We start from the raw sequence: 19,673 nt of genomic DNA, 5'->3' as shown, positions 1-19,673 counted from the left end.
CTCCTTCTTCTTTTCCTTCTCCCTTTTTCTTCTTTTTCTCCTCCTCCCCTCCTCCTTGTCCTCCATTTCCACGACATTCTCCATTGCCAGTTACAGTAGTGAATAGGAATTTTCTTGTCTGTAGATTCAAAGTATGACCCATATCGATGTTTTCTTTTCTCAGTCTAGTAAAATGTTCTAATGGATATCAGGCATTGATTAGGACACATGCGGACTCTTCTGTTCAGGTTGTATATGAGCCTTTGACGTCAGGGCTTTACGAAAGCATGTTCTCTCAGGCGACTGAATTGCTCTGTCCGGAATTGAATCAGGACACCTGAGTGCTGGCCTCAACTCTGCCATGAGCCATCTGTGTATCTTTGGGCCACTTTGACTCTCTGTGCTTTGGGTTCCTCGTATTTAAGACGGAGAGCTTTCTATTTTCCCAACTCTGTAACAAAGGCAGGGAGGGCTGTTGTGTCTCAGTATCCAAGGCATTTGGGAAAGCTGGGTATTCACATGCACAATGTGAACTTGTCTACATTTGGGAGCCAGTAAAATGTGGGGAGGGATCACACAAGAAACCTGATGCTGAACAGCTGGATTGCAAAATGAATGTTTTTGAAGCCAGCCACACCATTGTGAGTTTGTCAGAAGCATAGGGGGGCTTTGCCTTTCTCAGAAGCTCCCCGAAGGAGGGGTTATCCAAAGGCTTTTCCCAAAGCCTGGGTGGGGGCAAAAAGGCTTGGGGTTGGAGGAGGGTGGGTCATTGTAACAGCAACCCCCAGAGCAATCTGTGAAGGCTTTTGAGCTTTTGGTTTTTCTTCTTGGGAAGCAATTTCCACCAGCACCTCCAAAATGAATGCTCTGCTGCCTTTTGGGGAAGGGTTGATGTTTGAAGTGTTTACTAAATTATTTTCATGGCCAGTAGTTGGTTGGGGTTTTCGATTTCTTTTTGAGCCAACCTCATTATTTACATTTTCCTTGAAAATCATTCATTTCATCTAAGTTTTCCAACTAATTAGCATATTTATGCAAAGAAGAACTTCTGAATGCACAATCATCGCTCCTTTCTTGTTCCTAAATTTGTGTATTTGTGTTACCTTTCAGAACCTTTGAATGCTAGTTCTTGTTGTTTGCCAAGATTAATTTCCTTTTTGTTCCTACTTTTCTGCGTTTGTATAAACTTACAAAGCCTCCGTCTTATTTTCTTTGCATTTGGTTGAGACAAAAAGAGCCCTGCTGAATTCTCACTCTACGGCAAGCACTCTACCACAAACCATGGGGACATGCAGAGAGAGGGATAAACTTGGCTGTTACATTCGGGAAACTAGTGCTTGAAAGGGAAGGAGCAGGTGAGCACTCATGAGAATACAGGCAGGTCTTGAAACAAAGTGCTACACCCTAGAGGCCACTAGTGGAGGGGCAACCCAAGGATGAGGCTTCCTTAACTCATAAGCAAAACTAAAGTCAGGGTCAGGGCCAGCATCGAACATGAGGGCATGGCAGAGATCTTCAGGGTCAAGGAGGTGCCAGGGGATAAACAATGCAGAGACACACAATGTATCAAAGTTAGGGGCTCCAGGTTTTATCGAGCCAAGTTCCGGGACGTCAGGTTGTGAGCTCCATGGAGTCGTGAACCATGTCTTAAACATCCTTGTTTCCCCAGTGCCTGAACTGTGCATGCGTTTTGTATTGGTGAGTGGCCAAAAGGACAGGCTTTGGAGTCCAATAGATCTGTGTTCGTTTGGCTTCATAACTTTCCACCTAAGTAATTTACTTATTGTCTCTGGGCCTCAGTTTTCTCATCTGTGAGACAGCGATGACAATAATATTGACCTCTAGGATCTGTTGTGAGGGTAAAATGAGAGGAAAGATTCGGAAGTACTTAGCAGGGTGCCTGTCACAGAATAAACATTCAATTTAGGGGTAGCTCTAGTTGTCATTACATGAGTGTGGAATGAATGGGTGAGGGACAAGTGGGCTGTAGGATGTTGGCCTATTTGGTGAGGTCACGACCCACGGCTGGGAAAAGGCTTATAGGAGCAAACCTGGCAGTCTTCCAAGTCTTCCCTTACCTTGGCATCTCCTGGATAATTGGGAGGCTGACGCAATGGGGATAATCTTGAAGCATCCCTCACTTTGTGTAAATCTTGCAATCATCTTGGCTAGGCAGATGAGGACTGAATAGAACCTGGGTTGGGGTGGGTGATGGTATTAATGTGCACATTTTTTTCAAATGTGAAATATTGCTCTCCGCACCCAGCAAGCTGTTATTACTTTGTGAGCACTGTGCTTTTGGAAAGCCATCGCTGGCAGCTTGAATGGGTAGCTTAGAACAATTAGAAGCTTTGAACACTTTCAAGCTAAGGATTGGGATAAGAATGTTTTGACTCTATGGTTTCTCCGGGGATTTCCCTCGTGTGCTGGACTAATTATCAGATGTAATTAGGAAGCTGAGAAGTGAGGAGACTATAGTGAGCAACATACTTTCCCAGGGACCCTCATTTCTTTGCGCAGAAAAGGGTTGGGGAGACTATCTCTCTGTTGTGGACAAACAGCAATGCATAGGGCACTAGAGGGTGGGAAGGATCCTGGGAACATGGTTTTACCAGCAGAGCCTCAAGCCTATGGGGACTCATTGCTCTTGATTAAATTTTAAGTGGTCAGGACAGTTTTCCCCTTCTTGTTCTTGAGGGAGGAATGGTATTCTGGGTCACTTCCATGTTCTTGGTCCATTTTTAGCAAAAGTCCAATTTTCATGGGTGGAAATCAGTTGAGAACTGGTGCCCTTCTTTCAAAACTCATGAAGTTGACGAGAAGAGCTTCCACATCTTGGTCAGCCATAGAGTCTATCTACTTCAGGCTGCAGACGACCTTTCTCATCTGCCTTGGCTTACACCTTTGGCCCCAGAGTCGGGCTAGGAGCACTCTGTCTTTGAGCCTCTGAGAAAAGGTAACATTTGCAGGGCTATCTGCTTGTGAACCTATTTTTTTAAGTTTCGTTATTTATTTTGAGAGAGAGAGCACCCAAGCAGGGAAGGGGCAGAGAGAAAGAATCCCAAGCATGGGGCTTGAACACACGAACTGTGAGATCATGACCTGAGTCAGAACCAAGAGTCAGACGCTTAACCAACTGGGCCACCCAGCTGCCCCTGCTTGTGAACTTTTATTAAAAGGGATCATGTCCACATGGTCTTGAAGTTATTCTTAATGCAATGGAAACATGAAACATGAAACATGGAAAGGCAATGGCATTTGGTATATCTTTACTCACCAGGGGCTGTGATGCAGACTATGAGCCTGGTGGCTTGAAAAATGGAGACCCCTGAGGGCTAAAGATGATGGCCCAGACCTGAAGCTTTTTTCCCCTGCCAGCATGATATGATGTTTACTGTCACAAGATAATCACATGTCCATCCAATGTCTCTGCTTTCTCCGTAGGTAACCTGTCTCCATGATTTCTTTGGTGATGACGATGTGTTTATTGCCTGTGGTCCTGAAAAATTTCGCTATGCTCAGGATGACTTTTCTCTGGATGAAAACGGTACGCACAACCACTGGATATGATTGCTCTCTTATCTTCCCTCCTCCTAACCCTTAGGATTTCCATGGGTTCATATGGACCAGAGAACATCCATGCATGGACCTTCAAGGGCAAATACTGTCAGTCTTTCTCCTGTATATTTGGATACATGAGTCACTAAGAGAAAGGTTGATTAGATGTCCCAGATTCTCAGCCTCCAAACTCAATAAAACTCACTACCTGCCCCAAAAGTGACCAGATTTCTCGAACCACATATTGTGTCACATGGGATGACGGGTGCAATCAGACTCAGACTATGGGAAGGAAAATTTGGAGTCAGAACTTGGATATTATATGTATACTTTTTTTGTAGTCAACATCCTCCAGCTACTTGGCTCATGTTGATGGTTCCATTTTAGAAAGATTTTCCACTGTGTTCTTAGTGTCAAATCTTTCCCCTCTTCCCTCTTTCTGGCTTGCTGTCTCATTCCCCCTGCTCTGTGACTCAAGATTCCAGAGGTTGTTAATCTCAGGAAGGAGGTGAACATCTGCCCACCTCCCTTTGCTTGAGTCCAAGCTCCATGTGTAAGTTAATGGCGGATTAGCTCATACAGCAACAGGGTTAGGAAATGATCCTGATGGGAAGACACATTCAAAACATATTTCCCAATTATGAGGGGTGAGAAAAACAAACCCGGTTGTATTGTAGACTTTACAAACAGCTCAAGTGACAAGGACCCTGAAAGAGGTGGCATTTCTGCTGTGTTCACTTTGAGAAGAGACAAATGACCATAAAATAGCTAAACAAACCCCAGGCTATATGCAACTTCCTACACCTTCTGCATCTCCAGCTCTGGACAGTAATCACTAAAGTCCATCAACCAAAACAAGACGTAGAACAAACAAAAATGAGCTTTCTGCTTAACTCAATTTCCAAAAAACCACTCAGTTTGTCAGAAAAGATCCCCTAATTTTTTCTGGGTAATTGATAGATCTTTAAGTAGGAAGTGACCAGAGAGTGTCCAAAGAAAAGACTGCCCTCTACCTAGCTGTGTGGTTCCACTTTGACCATCACAGCACAAGGTTGGAAAATCCATAGCGGAAAGAGCACTAGACTGGGACTTAGGAGACTTGGTTGCTAGCCCTCGCTCTGCTCGTTTCTTGCTTTGTGGTCCTAAGCAAGAGGCTTATATTCTTTGCGGTCTCGTCAGCAACGTGAGTATGGTAATTCTCTTAATGCATTAGCACAATCCGTGCCCAGAATTACCACAGTAGGGCTGCTGAGTGATCTGCATGGAAAAAGTGCCCCACACGTGTTGGACTGAGGTTGAAGCAAGTAGCAGAAACATTTGGCAGACTCCCCGATACACCCAAGAGCTTTCTGTAAGCTCTGAGTGACAGTCACTGCTGGCTCCTTTATATTCATTAAGCCGGCATAGGGTTTTATGATAACGTGCATTGAAAATAAAAAAGGGGCGCCTGGGTGGCTCAGTTGGTTGAGCGTCTGACTTCGGCTCAGGTCACGATCTCACGGTTCATGAGTTCGAGTCCCCGCATCGGGCTCGCTGCTTGTCAGTGCGGAGCCTGCTTTGGATCCTCTGTCTCCCTTTCTCTCTGCCCCTCCCCTGCTCATGCTCTTTCTCTCAAAAATGAATAAATTTTTTTTTTTTTAAAAAAAGAAAGAGTTCTGTAAATGCAAGATGGTGGTGGTGGCGGTGGTAGTTAGGAGTGCTTATTTATAAAATGGCATGACACCCCTAATATGCTTATTATAATACATGGCATGCAATGAACAATAAATGGTAGCTCCTCCTTTCTCCTTTAGATTACTCATGAATGTTTCATCTGTGTGGCTGCAGCCTCTCGGCTGTCAATCTCTTCTCCAAGGAAATTAATTAATTAGGTCAACAGGTGCTCTTCTGCGTTGTCCACAAATGAGTTGACTATTTAATAACCCGCCCAACCTGCTCTTCAACTCCTTCCCTTGTTTCCATAATCCAGGGATTTAAACACCTGGCTTAGCCCAGATGACTTTTGAAAGTTTCTCCCATGCCCCCCTCCCCAGAGCCGTTATTCCTACAGATGGTGAGGACCACCCCGTAGTCCTGAGCCATTGGGTACTTTGGCCTGTGGTGGTTACTCCAGTTTCCAGAAGTTGGTAATATGCTGAGCCCCGTTCCTCCCCTGGCTTTACTGAGCTGTGTCTTTTTTTTTTTTTTTTTACCAGAATGCCGAGTCATGAAGGGAAACCCATCGGCCACAGCTGGCCCAAAGGCCTCTCCAACCCCTCAGAAGAGTTCAGCTAAGAGCCCTGGCCCCATGCGCCGGAGCAAGTCTCCAGCTGACTCAGGTAACGACCAAGACGGTGAGTGCTCTTCTCCTAACTGTGCATGCTGACTTCATTTACAGAGGCCAATACCCTCTGCATGCAGGGCAACGCGTTCCTCGTGAATACCGCTGAGTCTCCATGATACCAATTCTATCCGCTCAGAGACTAAACCGTCAGGCTTGTTTGGACTCATGGAGACACAGCTAAACCCTGGTTCTACTCAGATGGACGCAGACCAGAAACCTGTAATGCTTATTGTCGTGTTTGTCCTCATAGTCACCATCTTCAACATCATCCAGCAAAAGCACAGTCAATGAAATAATCCAGTCACACGCCAATCTGAAACAGAAAAGCAAAATCGAAAACAAAAATGTCAAACACTTGCCACCCCGAAGTGTCAACATAGTTGAGGCACTTGAGCTTCCAATTTGACTTTGAGCTTTTTAGAAGTCAACACATAAAGAGAAACAAGATAATTCACATCATTCTCACAACAAGAGAAAAAATATGTAGGCCAGGGTCTGAAAGGAAACACAGAGATTTGTCACACAGGATTTTAATTAGTGGATAGTGAGTGATCTAAAAAATGTGGTGTATGAATCACTGCCAAGCCATGAACTATTTATCAGTCTGTGACAAGCTTAGAAGCTCGTGCCAAATGCAAATTATGCCACTAAGCAAACATTTGCTTCAGCTGACTCTTTTTTTTCATAGCATAATTTTATTGATAAAGGCAGCAGTGTGTCCTTTGAAGTTCTGGTGCAAGATCTTGCCCCCGCCGCCTGAGTGACACTGATCTGAAAAGGCAAAGGGACCCAGAAGTTCAAGTTGAGAAGCTGAGTGGAGTCATGCACAGACAATTTGAGTTCTTTGTGGTAAAGGCAATTGTATGGCCCAGAAGACTTCTATTTGTTCTCCCAAGGCTCAGTGTTCACCACGAGAATTCTTCCAGCCTGGGAACTTTGGGGCAGAGAGCACAAACACTATCTTTGCTTCCAATTGGGGCAACTCAAGCAGCCTCTTGGCGTGGAAATGCTTGTGGCCTAGAAAAACAGCCTGTCCTTCTGGCCTCACACTGCCAGGAGCATGCACATCACCGGCCATATTTTTATTCTCAGGCAGAAAGAACTGAACTGGAAGAAGCAGCACAAGCTTTTCATGCTTTCATGACTCTGCACACCCTACTTCCCTGCCCCTGGAATGCCATCCCTCTACCCTACCACTCTTCTTTGCTTGGAAACTTCTATTCATCCCTCAACACCTCAAATAGAAATAGTTTCATTCCCTGCACTATCATAGCATGTCATTCATGTATCTGGGGGTAATATTCACCATGCTGTGCTGTAAAGTCTGTATTTACCTGTCTACTTCTCCAACTAAATATTGGGCCCCTCAGGGGTCCGATGTCATGTTCATCTTGTGTCCTCAGCGCTGGGTCCTAGTAGATGCTCAACTAATGTTTGTGAATGATCAGATATGTAAAAGTACCTATTTCACCCAGCACGGTGCTAGAGACGTAGTTAATATCTAGGTAATATCTGCTAAAGGAGTAAAAATGCAAGTGTTTGCTAATGTGTTGGTGAAGCGTACAAAGCAGCACATGCCCCTATCTAAGCAAATTCACATTGCTCATGCTACAAAGACTGATGTTTTAACATTCAGATTAAGAATGAAATTATAGAGAGGTGCCCGGGTGGCTCAGTTGGTTGAGCGTCCAACTTGGGCTCAGGTCACAATCTCACAGCTGGTGAGTTCGAGCCCTGCGTCAGGCTCCGTGCTGACAGCTCAGAGCCTGGAGCCTGCTTCGGATTCTGTGTCTCCCTCTCTGTCTGCCCCTCCCCCACTCACATTCTGTCTCTCTCCCTCTCTCTCTCTCTCTCTCTCTCTCAAAAATAAAACATTAAAAATTTTTTTGAAAAGAATGAAATTGTAGGAATAATACTTGGCAATCAAAAAGAATGAAATCTTGCTGTTTGCAACAACGTGGATGTAACTAGAGTGTATTATGCTAAGTGAATGGATAAGTCAGTCAGAGAAAGACAAATATCATATGACTTTACTCATATGGAATTTAAGATATAAAACAGATGGACATAAGGGAAGGGAAGCAAAAATAATATAAAAACAGAGAGGCAGACAAACTAGATGAGAGTCTGAAATACACAGAACAAACTGAGGGTTGCTGGAAGGGTGTTGGGTGGGGGGATGGGCTAAATGGGCAAGGGGCATTAAGGAGGGCACTTGTTGTGATGAGCACTAGGTGTTATATGTAAGTGATGAATCACTAAATTTTATTCCTGAAATCATTATTACACTATATGTTAAATAACTTGGATTTAAATTTTTTTTAACTTAAAAATTTTAAATTTTCAAAAAAAGAATTAAATTGTACAAATTCTAGGCAGGGTCTTGCAAAAAAAAAATGGACTTTAAATGCTTGATCAAGACTCATAAAGTCTGGCAATAACTGCCTACCAATCATTTTTCAGAAATATCACTGATCATTTCTGGGATTTCTTTTTTTTTTATTTTTAGAGAGAATATGCATGTGTGCATGTGTATGAGTGGGGGGGGAGGGGCATAGGGAGAGAAAGAGCACGGAGCCTGATGTGGGGCTCAATCCCACAACCTTAGATCATGGCCTGAGCTGAAATCAAGAGTCAAATGCTTAACCAGTGAGCCACCCTGGCACCCCCTTTTCTTGGATTTTTTTTTTGTAGTTTTTTTTTAATGTTTATTCATTTTTGAAAGAGAGAGAGAGAGAGAGAGCACGAGCCGGGGAGGGGCAGAGAGAGAGGGAGACACAGAATTTGAAGCAGGCTCCAGGCTCCGAGCTGTCAACACAGAGCCTGATGTGGGGCTCGAACTCACGAACCACAAGATCATGATGTGAGCCAAAGTTGGACGCTTAACCGACTGAGCCACCCAGGCACCCCTCTTGGATTTCTAATGTGTACTACTCATTTCGTACTGCAAAACAAATTACCCCAAAACGTAGCCACTCAAAACAACAAATATTTATTGTTTTATAGTTTCTGTGGGTTAGGAATTTTGGAGTAGCTTAGCCTGTGTGGTTTTGTCTGGCTCAGGATCCCCCATATAGTTGAGGTCAAAGTGTTGGTGTGGTGTTGGTGAAGTCATCTGAAGGTTCACCTGAGACTGTAGGCTCCACTTCCAAGATGGCCGTTGGCAGGATCTTCTCTCAGACAGTGATTCAAGAAAGTGAACAAGGAAGAAGATGCAGTGCCTTTTGTGATCTAGTGTCCGAAGCCACAGACCGTCACTTCTGTTTTAGTCAACTCATTAGCAGCAGTCACTAACTCCAGCCCACCTTCAAGGAAAGAAGGGTCAATCTTCACCTCTTGAGTGGGGGGTGGACCTAGTTTTAGACGGCCAAGAATTGGTGAACCTATTTTTAAGCCACCACTAACCTCTTACTTAAAAATGCTGAGGCGGCAGTAACTTGAGGTAAATGGATTCTCTGTGGGCTGTATCCAGTTGGGTCATCCACCCCATGTGAACCGAACCATCTGTGAGTAAACATGGCTTAAACATGATCGCCAACATGCTACCTACAGAATTTCCCTTCTAGAAACTATGCATCTCACTGACTCTAAGATATTAGAAACAGAGAAGGAATACGTTAGGATTTAATGAATATTTGTCTGATTAAAAGGAATATAATAAATCCCAACCTAGGCAAAGGCAGGCAAGATCTGCCTTTGCTCTTTCACAACACCTTTGCTAGAGAGAAGGAATGAAGATATATTCACACACACAGGATAAAAAAGAGAAACCAATTCGAGGCAGGGAAAGTGGACTTTGCTTGGCAGATATCAGAATTACACACAGCCCTTGCTCCCTACTAGCAAAAACAAAAACAAAAACAAAAACAAAAAACCAAAACACCTAAAGTGGGGTTCTCAGGAGAGAGAATTTAAATCTTTATTTCAGGTAATTCATGAACATCAATGAAGCCAAATGCTGGCCTGGCCAGCCTTAATGGCAATTTCCAGAAGGTCTGAGCTCATCACAGATGAGGTGTCTAGATCTTTCACATGATTTCAGCCCCAAAGCATAAAAGGATCCATGTAACATGACCTTGTCTATTCCATGGCAGTTTAGAGCCATGTCCAGGGCATCCACTCAGTGAACGTTTCACAGGGACAAAGCTGATCTCAGGCAAAACAGTACTTTAGGTATGGTTTGGATTTGACATACCCATTTTCCCCTTCCCACTTCCACGTCACTCAGGACCATGCCAGGCTGGTAAGTGGAGGGGGATAGGATATGGAAAAGGAGAGGGAAGCATCTCTGTAGGAAGGCCCAGTGACACCACTTCCCAGTTTTGTGACGTGGGACAAGTTTCTTACCTTGTCTAAGACCTGGTTTCCATTTTGATTAAGTTAGAATTTACACATCTGGAGATAAAGATCATTTTCCAATATTATCGGTTGTTTCCAATTTATAGAGTTGTACAGTAGCTTCCACAGAGTAAGGATCGTGTAACCAAAAGGATGAGCTATAGACCATGCATAGTTTTGCATCAACACATGTCAAGGTTTTTCCAAGTTCTTAGCAAGGGACATAGGTAGGTTAATACCCATTTCACCAAAGAACAGTGGTGTTGAGTGGGGCTGAAATTCTTTGTTCTTTTCTAGGACATGGCAGTACTACCATGTTTCCATCCTGTGTTCGTCTGTCTTGGATCTGGGACTTGTGGGAAGGATTCACATTTTTTTTCATTCAACCTGAGAAACTCAAGGTTGTAGAAGATAGGCCATTTCCAGGGAATTTTAACTACCTTCCTTTGAAGGCAAACGACAGCCAAAAATGTTCCTCTGCAGCAGGGACTCAAACCAAATGAAACATTGGCTCAGTTCGGGTTCAGTAAAAGGAATGTTTTGATGTTCTAGTTCATTAGAAAATATATAGGTTTGATTCTGGTTTGAACATGTTTGCTAGATTTTCAAATACTTTTTTAAGAAGAACAGAGCAATGGAGTTGGGAGAAAGCAAATATTTATTTAAAGTTATAAAATAAAACAAATCTTTCAGAGGAGGGTAATAGTGAAAGAATAAAAGAAGTAAGTCAAATAGACATTCATATATATACTATATATAATAGTATAGTATATAGTATATTAGTATATATAGCATATATACTAATATACTATCATAGTATATTAGTACATAATATATATACTAATATACTATCTATAGTAGTATAGTGTATATATATATATATGGACATGTATTTGACCTATTTCTCTTATTCTTTCACATATATAGAATATATGTATATATATGTATAATATATATACATATATGTATAATATACATATGCAATACACATGTAATATACATATTATACACATACATATAATACATATACATATACATATTATATGTAATTGCATATGTTACATATATTACATATATACATAGTATATATATGTGTAATATATATACATATATATATATAGTGTGTGTGTGTGTGTGTGTGTATATATATATATATATATATATATATATATATATATATTTGGTCCAATTCATGGTTCAGTTGGCTTGAGGATTAGGAAATTGATGCGATTTGGTCTGTAATTTGTGTCATAATTTGATTCCTCAGTCCTTAAGTTGTCTCTTTTCTGTTCTTCCCATGAGTAAATCAAAATCTGTATACTTTATTCCCTTTGAGTTCAGTCCCCACTCCTGCCAATGTTGAGTGTGCCCCAAATGGAATGTCTGTTGTTAAACCCTAAACTTAAGTTAAGGAAGGATTCGGTCGTCTACATAATAATGCTATAAGGAGCTCTCATTCTTACTGGGCAGAGCTGATGGACTCGTAGAATCCAAGTCCCATTAGCCATGTCTGTCTTTAAAGTAGGACAAGGAACTGTGGTAAAGCAGAGAAGAATCTGAGCCCAGAGGTCTCCTCTGAGATGTTTGAAGAAATCTTGTGTAGTGCCCCCATTTTGATTAACCCAGGACTTGCCATTTTGATGGGCAAAGGGAAGCCTGGCCTCAGAACTGCAGGAAGACCTTTCTAGTGCCTCGCTGGCTGTTTCCATTTCAGCCATTAATGTGTTAATTTTTCCTTTTCTGCAACTACCCCCAATTGAATTGAATTGAATTAAAAGGACAAAGTAGCTAGTTGCTGGGAAGGAGTCTTTTCTTTTTCTTTCTTCTTCTTTTTTTTTTCCTTAAGGAGCCTCCAAGGAAGCTAATTACCCACCCTGGTAGGCTGAGAGAATTGTAATGTGATAATTAGTTTGGTGTTCTTCAGTAGTAAGTAATTGTTGTAGCAACCCAATGTTCCCCACCCTCCTTCCTCCCAACCTATGTGTACCTATTCCTGGAAATCAAATCTTCCCTGTTCCCAACCCCCTTAAAAAGAATGGATTCTGCACCAAAATATACAGACTTTGTAAGGGGAGGTCAAGGGACACAAAACAGCGGTGCGGTGGTTGTGTGGATTCATGGGAGAATTGTATCCAGAAGTATTTCTCTTCCTAACTGAACAGGCTGCTTTGAGTTGCCTGAGGAGGGACCTAGCTATTCTGTCCTTCCCGAATGTGATCGTCTAGACCAGCTCTAATAGAAATATAATGGGATCCTTGTACATAATTTTAAATTTTCTGACAGCCACAGTTAAAAAGGTCAAAGAAACAGAAGGAAACTGTTTTGATAATGTATTTTAATCTACTCAATGCATCCAAAATATTATCATTTCAACATGTAATCAGTGCAAAAAAATTCCAATGAGATCTTTTCCATTCTTCGAAGTCGGGCTGTGTCTTACAGCACATCTTAATTGTGGCTCCCCACACTTCAAATGCTCAAAGGCAAATGTGACTAGTGGTTACTGTACTAGACAGCACAATAACTTTCCTCTCTTAGAGAGGTTCAAGATAAGGATCTTCTACATAAATTAAAGCTCTGCACTTTGCAAAATACTTCCAAATTCATCACCTCAGTTGTCACTCACAATAGCACCGCGAATTAGGTTGGGAAAGGAAAATCATCCAATTTGTTTTTTTCTTTTAGATGGGGAAAACTAAGATATAAAGAGGCTCAGTATCTTGTGGTCTTCTCAATGTCATGCAACTATTTACTACCCACGAGCCAGAGCCCAGCTGTCCTGACTTCCAGGCAGACAATCCCTGCACTGTCTTTGAGGCAAGGTGTGGGAACTCCAGAGTGGTAAATAGAAAGGTCTCTGTTGTATGGTCCTGGCTTGTCTGCTTCCTTCCACCTTCCCTCACCTGGAGGCAGGGGAATGGAGTGACATGTGTGTCGTTCTCTTTGTGCTACCTAGAGCACAGCTATGAGGAATTGGGCACCTCTGTTTCCAGGGCCTGGTCCTAGACATTCCATTAGCTCCCCTGCTGTCACTCCAAGGGGAAGGGGTGCTCTGGGAAGAGAAAAACACCCCTTGGCCCTCCCCCGTTCTGATTCTTTCTAAAACCACAGCTTGTGTTGAGTTTCACTGGAGGAACTGCCCCATATCTAAGGCAACATTTGCATTGGCGTTGGAGAACCACCTGAGAAATTGTTGGCACGGGCCATAAAATGGGGACCACTGAGCACTCGGCAGGGCTTGGGATGTGGTGGTGTTGACCCGCCTCCCTGTAATAGGAGTCTTACACACACCTGCTGCAGTCTGGGACTTGCGTTTAAATGCAATTGACTCTCCAGAGTTTGGATGGGGTACCTAATAGAGCTGGGTACTGTGCGGAAAAGGAAGAAGATGAACTCCTAATCATTAAGAAGCTTATGATTTATTGGGGGACCCAGTATACATACGTGTTTAACAAAACATTTATTTGCAAATACTTATATAGTTCTTATGTACCAAGCAACGGTGCTAACCACTCTGCACATATTAACCAATTTAATCTTTATAATAACCTCATGGGGTAGGCGCTGTTGCCCCTGATGAAAGCTAGAGCGTATGAAAGCTAAGTGACCTGCCCAAGACCGCACAGCTCCTAGGTGTTAGAGCTGAGGTTTGAATCCAGGAAGTCTGGCTTCGCAGTCCACAATTTAACCATGGCTCCGCGGTGTTAAATATGAGTTAACAGTAATGGTCTGTTTCAATGCCAAGTGAATGGGAGATACAGGCAGTAAGTGCTAAGGGAAGCCTTCTGGGGAAAACTGGGGCTTGAAGGAGGGTTATATTTCAATTGATAAGGACATGGATTATTTCTCTTTTTTTTATTGTAAAGAGAGAAAGATATAGAGAGCACAAGTGGGGGAGAGGGGCAGGGGGAGAGAGACAGACTCTCCAGAGACACGGGGCTTAATCCCATGACCTTGGGATCATGAACTTCAGCTGAAATCAAGAGTCAGATGCGCCACTGAATAAGCCACCCAAGTGCCCCAGAAATGGATTATTTCTGACAGAGGGGGGAAGCATGAACAAACGAGTTCGGATGGTGATGAATATAGCATATGAGGGTCCAGGGAAGCAGCTGTTAAATCTACATCTCCGGCCCCAACTTTCCTTCTGGATGTTAATCCCATGAATGCCTACCAGGCGATCCTACTTAAATGTACCAAATATGACGTGCCTAACGACCAAAAACATTCCCACCCCCAACTCCCTGTCTGGCAATAGAATATCTTCTATTCTGTTCCCTGGGTCCAATGCCTTGGTTTTATCTTTGATTCTTCCTACTCTTGAATCCTTCAAGTCGGCCATACGCTGCTGTTGTTGAACCTTTGAAACGTCTTCACATTACTCACACAGAAGTCCCTTCCTTTTCGTCGTCATGTGATGCCAGAATTACTCAACAGACTCCTAAGTAGCATCCCTCTTTCAAATCTCTGTCCCCTTTTGCATCTGGGGTGGTGCCACCATATTTCTCATCCTAAAACACATTCCCATTGTGTCACCCCCTACTGCGGAACCTTCAGTGGTTCCACATTGCATTCATTGACCACCCCCATGGTAATGGCCGAGAAGGTAAAAGAAGGTAAAAGAAAAAAAAAAAAAGAAGGCAGAGAGCCAAGGGCTATGTTTCTGGAAGTACAGCAAGAAATGAAAAAGCAATAGGCTTTACTCGGGAAAGCTTCAATCCTCTAACGCCTGACCTGCTAGCCAAAGAAAGTCCTCAGCCCGTTGAGATTGATAAATCATCCTTCGTAGAAGTGGGATTTCCTAACTCGGTGCCTATATATTGCATAGTTACTCATGTCCTTCCATTTCTAGTAGTGGCAATAGTAATATTAAGAGAAAAAGAGGTTATTATGAAGCCCTTTCTACATGCTAAGCACTTAGCTAAGCGTTTTATGTATAGTCTGTCATGTAACCCTCAAAACAACAATTGAGATGTGCATTATTATCATTCAAATGTTGCAGATGGGGTAACTAAGACCTACAGAGGTTAGGTTACATGCCAGGTCACACATCCAGGCTAAGCCAGGATTTGGAACCTTGACTGGTTCCAAAGTGTGTGCTCTTTCCACAAATTAAGAGCCCTGTAGTTGTTGTTGTTGTTTTTTTTCTAGTTTCTACCCCATGCAACCAGTAGCGAACTCTGACAATAGGCTTGCTCCGCTAGAAATATGTTCTCCGCAGAACCACCTTCAACAGCAAGGAAATGTTGTCAGCATTATCAAGTCTGAGAAAACAGACCTGGCACTTCCATCCGTCTTCTTACAGATGTCTTCTTCTTGAGGGGAACTGATCTGTGTCAAAATATTGCAGGCATGGGTCCACATGTTTGTTTTGCAACCGGGAAAATTCTTATTTCTCTTTTTATTTAGAGCATTCCAAACTGCATGCTGCCCAAGACTCTGTAGGAAATAGATTTAAAATTCAAGTTCCAACTCCTGAAGTTCCGGTATCTCACAACCTAGGATTGAATTTGGCGTGGGAACCAGCGCTGTGATCAAATCAGTGAAGAACTGCTCCTGCTTCCCTAATGGATGGGTCTGGGGAGAGGGACACAAGCGTTTCCACTGACGAGAAACAATTAGCCAAACCATCCAGACACCCATCCCAAGGGCTCTTCGGAACGAATGTGTGAAAACCACAGGCTCTACGTCTTGGCCTTGTTCAGAAGTAAGCTGAAACCACCTTGGTTCTACTTGGATGGCCTACCAGAAAAACTCCCTGTATATGTAGGGAGCAAACGGGGTGTATTTGAACTGGAATGCAAGAACGCTTAGAGCATCTCAATACGAGAAAAAATGAGGGAGTGGCTGAATTGTGTATTGAGATCTCCCTCTGCAAGGCATTAGGGAATGAGGCATATGATGTGCTCACCTTAAGGCAATTTTGAAAGGAATCTGTAAGTAAATCCCTGAGGCCATATCCATGGAGGAGAAGTAATTTATACTCTTGAAGCAAGTCCTACTCTCTCTGAACCTCTATATTCTTATGATTAAAAGGAGACCATGAATTCCTGGCCATCATTGCTTGAGGTTATCAGGAGAATCATGGGAATTCATATATGGTAAAATGCTTTGAAAACATTTGTAGAAATACAACTGCAATTTTTTCGTTTTTAAAGTTTTTTTTATGCTTATTTATTTATTTTTGAGAGAGAGAGAGAGAGAGAGAGCGAGCAGGGGAGGGGCAGAGAGATAGGGAGACAGAATCCCAAGCAGGCTCTGCACAGAGCCTGACGTGGGGCTCGAACACACGAACTGTGAAATCATGACCTGAGCCTAAATCAAGAATTGGATGCTTAACCGACACCACCCAGGCCCCCCTACAAGTGCAACTATTAAGGTGGATCTCAAATTATTGTCATGGCTTTTTTTTTAAATTTTTTTTAACGTTTATTTATTTTTGAGACAGAGAGAGACAAAGCATGAATGGGAGAGGGTCAGAGAGAGGGAGACACAGAATCTGAAACAGGCTCCAGGCTCTGAGCTGTCAGCACAGAGCCCGACACGGGGCTCAAACTCACGGACCGCGAGATCATGACCTGAGCCGAAGTCGGCCGCTTAATCAACTGAGCCACCCAGGCGCCCCTGTCATGGCTTTTTTAAGATGGGTTTGTTTGTTTGTTTGTTTAGTGAGCAATATTTCAAAATAGACATTCAACCAAAACCAATAGGCTTGCTTTTGAGTTGAGCTCAAGCACTGTGATTCGAATGGGAGGAAAAGCCAGAGCTAAGTGAATGAGCATTATCAGTTTGGTCTCCTGTCAAAGTTTGGGTAAAAAGCAGATGCCAAGCTGGCTCTTTTCTTTCTGTGCCTTTCTGGCCATCCAAACTTGAACCCATAAAGTATAATGACATGTCTAACTCGCTGCCCAAACAGTTCTATAATTGCCACACCTGGGGCTACTTACACCCACCTTCCACGCAGCTGCATCCCAGTTTCCAAGGACTAGTCCAGCCTCCAGACAAGGAAATCCATAGTCTAGGAGCTCAGCATCACCTCTGCTTGGCTGGTGACCATACTCTGTCCTTGGCTGCCCATGCCAGAAATTGGACCCTCTCCTTGTTCTTTCGAAACTGACTCAACCCACCTTATTCCCCACTCCTGGGAACCCCTTTCCCCCCCATACGTTTAAATTCCTATAAATAGGTAAGTCAACCTAGTTACCTGAACAGCCATCTGTTGTTTGGATTTGTCCTGCTCCATTCTGACCCAGCCAAGGATTTGAAGATGAGCACTGGAGCCAGGGCAGGCATCGATGATTCAGAGAAGCTAATGAGATAAGACTGAATGCCGAGCCAAGCTCCGCCATTGTGCTGTGAAGCTGAGGGACACCAGCTGAGGGGAGTAATAGACACAGATACCGTCTTCCCAGAGAGCTCTGTGGCCTGAAGGTAGTTACATGCCATGCTGGCTTCTCTATCTGCTACTGTTTCCTGACACTGTCTATAACACCCAGTCTCTTTGGCGAATAAAAGGAAGTGCTTGCTAAATACCTTCTAATCTAAACTAGATAAGTGGAATAAAAGTCCAGAAGACTTTTTCTAAGCTCCGGTGTCTGCTTCTACCTTGTCCTACTCATCTCTCTGTTCTCTACAGCAACTTTTCTTCCCCCCTTCCTTCCTGCGTCAGAAAGTTGTCATGGGGAGGAGTTCCAGAAACAATTCATTTATAAAAGGAAGAGTGACATAGCAAACACTGAAAGCAAACCGAAACACACATAGGCTTTGGGATCAGAGAGACCTGTGTTCAAATCCTGACTTTGCTACCCCTAACTGGAGCAAGATTCTCTTTCCCCATTGGAAATGAGAATACAACTAAAAGTGGGTTTTTTGGGGGGGGGTGGGTTGGGAGTGCACGCAGAGTGCCTGGCCTATCGGATACTTAAAACGCACTAATTATTATCTTGGTGTTTGTTGGTAAGATGGCCTAGGAGACTACAAAGTTGTGATGTACCTTGTTGTAGAGGGAAAAAAACGGATATATACAATGACAAGAAAGGAATGAAAGAATTCGGACTATGGGGAAATAAAAGGTGGCAACAGTGAGACGACGCGGTGGTTCCGAGGAGGGACATGCGAAAGAGAGACGACTAAAAGGGGGCACAGTCTCCCCCAGTGCATCCCCAAATTGCAGCTGAGAATTAGAAGCTCAGAGACAAGAGCTAAAGGCATTTAGTAAAGAAAAATAAGGGGCAGTGAGGGATGTCAACCAAGTTATTTCCAGCCACTCACTGTCACAATGAACTGTCATGGCCTTCTGTGTGGATTCGCCAAAGTAAGCCAGTGCACAGTTCATCAGGCCCTGTTTGCGTTTTTCCCTGCTCCTTCTTTTACCTGACCCGAATCCATATCAAATGGCACCCTCCCAGATTTCCCCCCCCACCAGAACCCATAGAAGAAATGCACACATGAATGTATTTTTATCTAGTCTGTAAATGCAGGAGCTCCTTCAGCTTGTGAGGAATTGACATTTGCTTGTGCGTGTCTATGTTCTTTCATTTCTCTGTGTCTGTCTGTGGTTTCTTTTTTTTTTTTCCATCAGGAAGTCCAGGAAAGTGCATTTTTTCAACAATGCAGTGAGTGGCAGTTAAAGTATTAAGAAACTGATTTTCAAAACGCCTGTCGAATGTGGATGACACAATAAAGGTTAACATTGACTAGCTGGAGAGTGGCAGAGAATAAACACAGACACACACAGGGAATAGAGAGAGAGGTATTGATAAAATATGTATTTATGCACTACCCCTAAACTTCTTAAGTGAGAGAGTTTCAGAGGATATTGAGAAAAGTACTAGAAGTTGCACAAGAACCTGTATGTGCAGGTCTGTGGCCAATGAATGGGTAGAAACTGCCTCACAAGCAGACATGCTTGTGGTTCACGATGTTCTACATTTTGGCAAGACTGGCAGTCTCATCCTCAGCTAGAGAAGAGTGTAGATGGACACAGACAGTTTGCACATTGGGAGTGTAGTAACCACCGCTGTGTCCCATGACTGACACATGCCGGGGAACTACCATCTGTTGTCACCAAGGGAGGCATCAATCATGTGGAACAAAATGCCAGAACTTACCTGGGGATGCCTACATCTGTTAGCCTCTGCGGCTGAGGGCAGGGATCTTGGGAAGACGCGCATTACATCAGCTCAGACTGATCTCCCAGATTGTTCTCTATCTCGAATACTACGGGGTGCGATTTAAAATGCCTGCTAGGAAGGACCTGCTAGGTCCTTCAGGCGCTGAAAGTGTGCTCTAACTCCTTCCTTTTCCTCTAATGGATTACTTGGCCCCACTGTGGCTCCGCACACTCTGGCCTTTTCCACAGTGCCTCCCTTATTCACTAGAAAGCTTAGTACCTTGGCCAAGCCTAGCTCTCACAGTCTGTGCTGGCCAGCACAAGTCACATTCTTCTTGGGGTTGCTTACAACCCCATGACCTT

General features: G+C 43.3%; 1 protein-coding gene across 2 annotated transcripts in view; it reads left to right on the top strand.

The window, feature by feature from the left end:
• Positions 1–19,673, top strand: part of DCX (doublecortin) — a 110,144-nt gene that overhangs the window by 71,194 nt on the left and 19,277 nt on the right. Inside the window, exons 3-4 of one of the 2 annotated variants that reach the window (XM_027054881.2) lie at positions 3,424–3,526; positions 5,733–5,855. In XM_027054881.2, coding sequence (XP_026910682.1) covers positions 3,424–3,526; positions 5,733–5,855 — 226 coding nt within the window. Of the gene's footprint in view, positions 1–3,423; positions 3,527–5,732; positions 5,871–19,673 lie in introns of both variants that reach the window. The other variant, XM_015083807.3, reaches the window with a different exon arrangement.

The sequence above is a fragment of the Acinonyx jubatus genome, chromosome X (assembly GCF_027475565.1).
Source record: "Acinonyx jubatus isolate Ajub_Pintada_27869175 chromosome X, VMU_Ajub_asm_v1.0, whole genome shotgun sequence".
Lineage (NCBI taxonomy): Eukaryota > Metazoa > Chordata > Mammalia > Carnivora > Felidae > Acinonyx > Acinonyx jubatus.
This window is presented reverse-complemented; position numbering and strand designations above follow the sequence as displayed.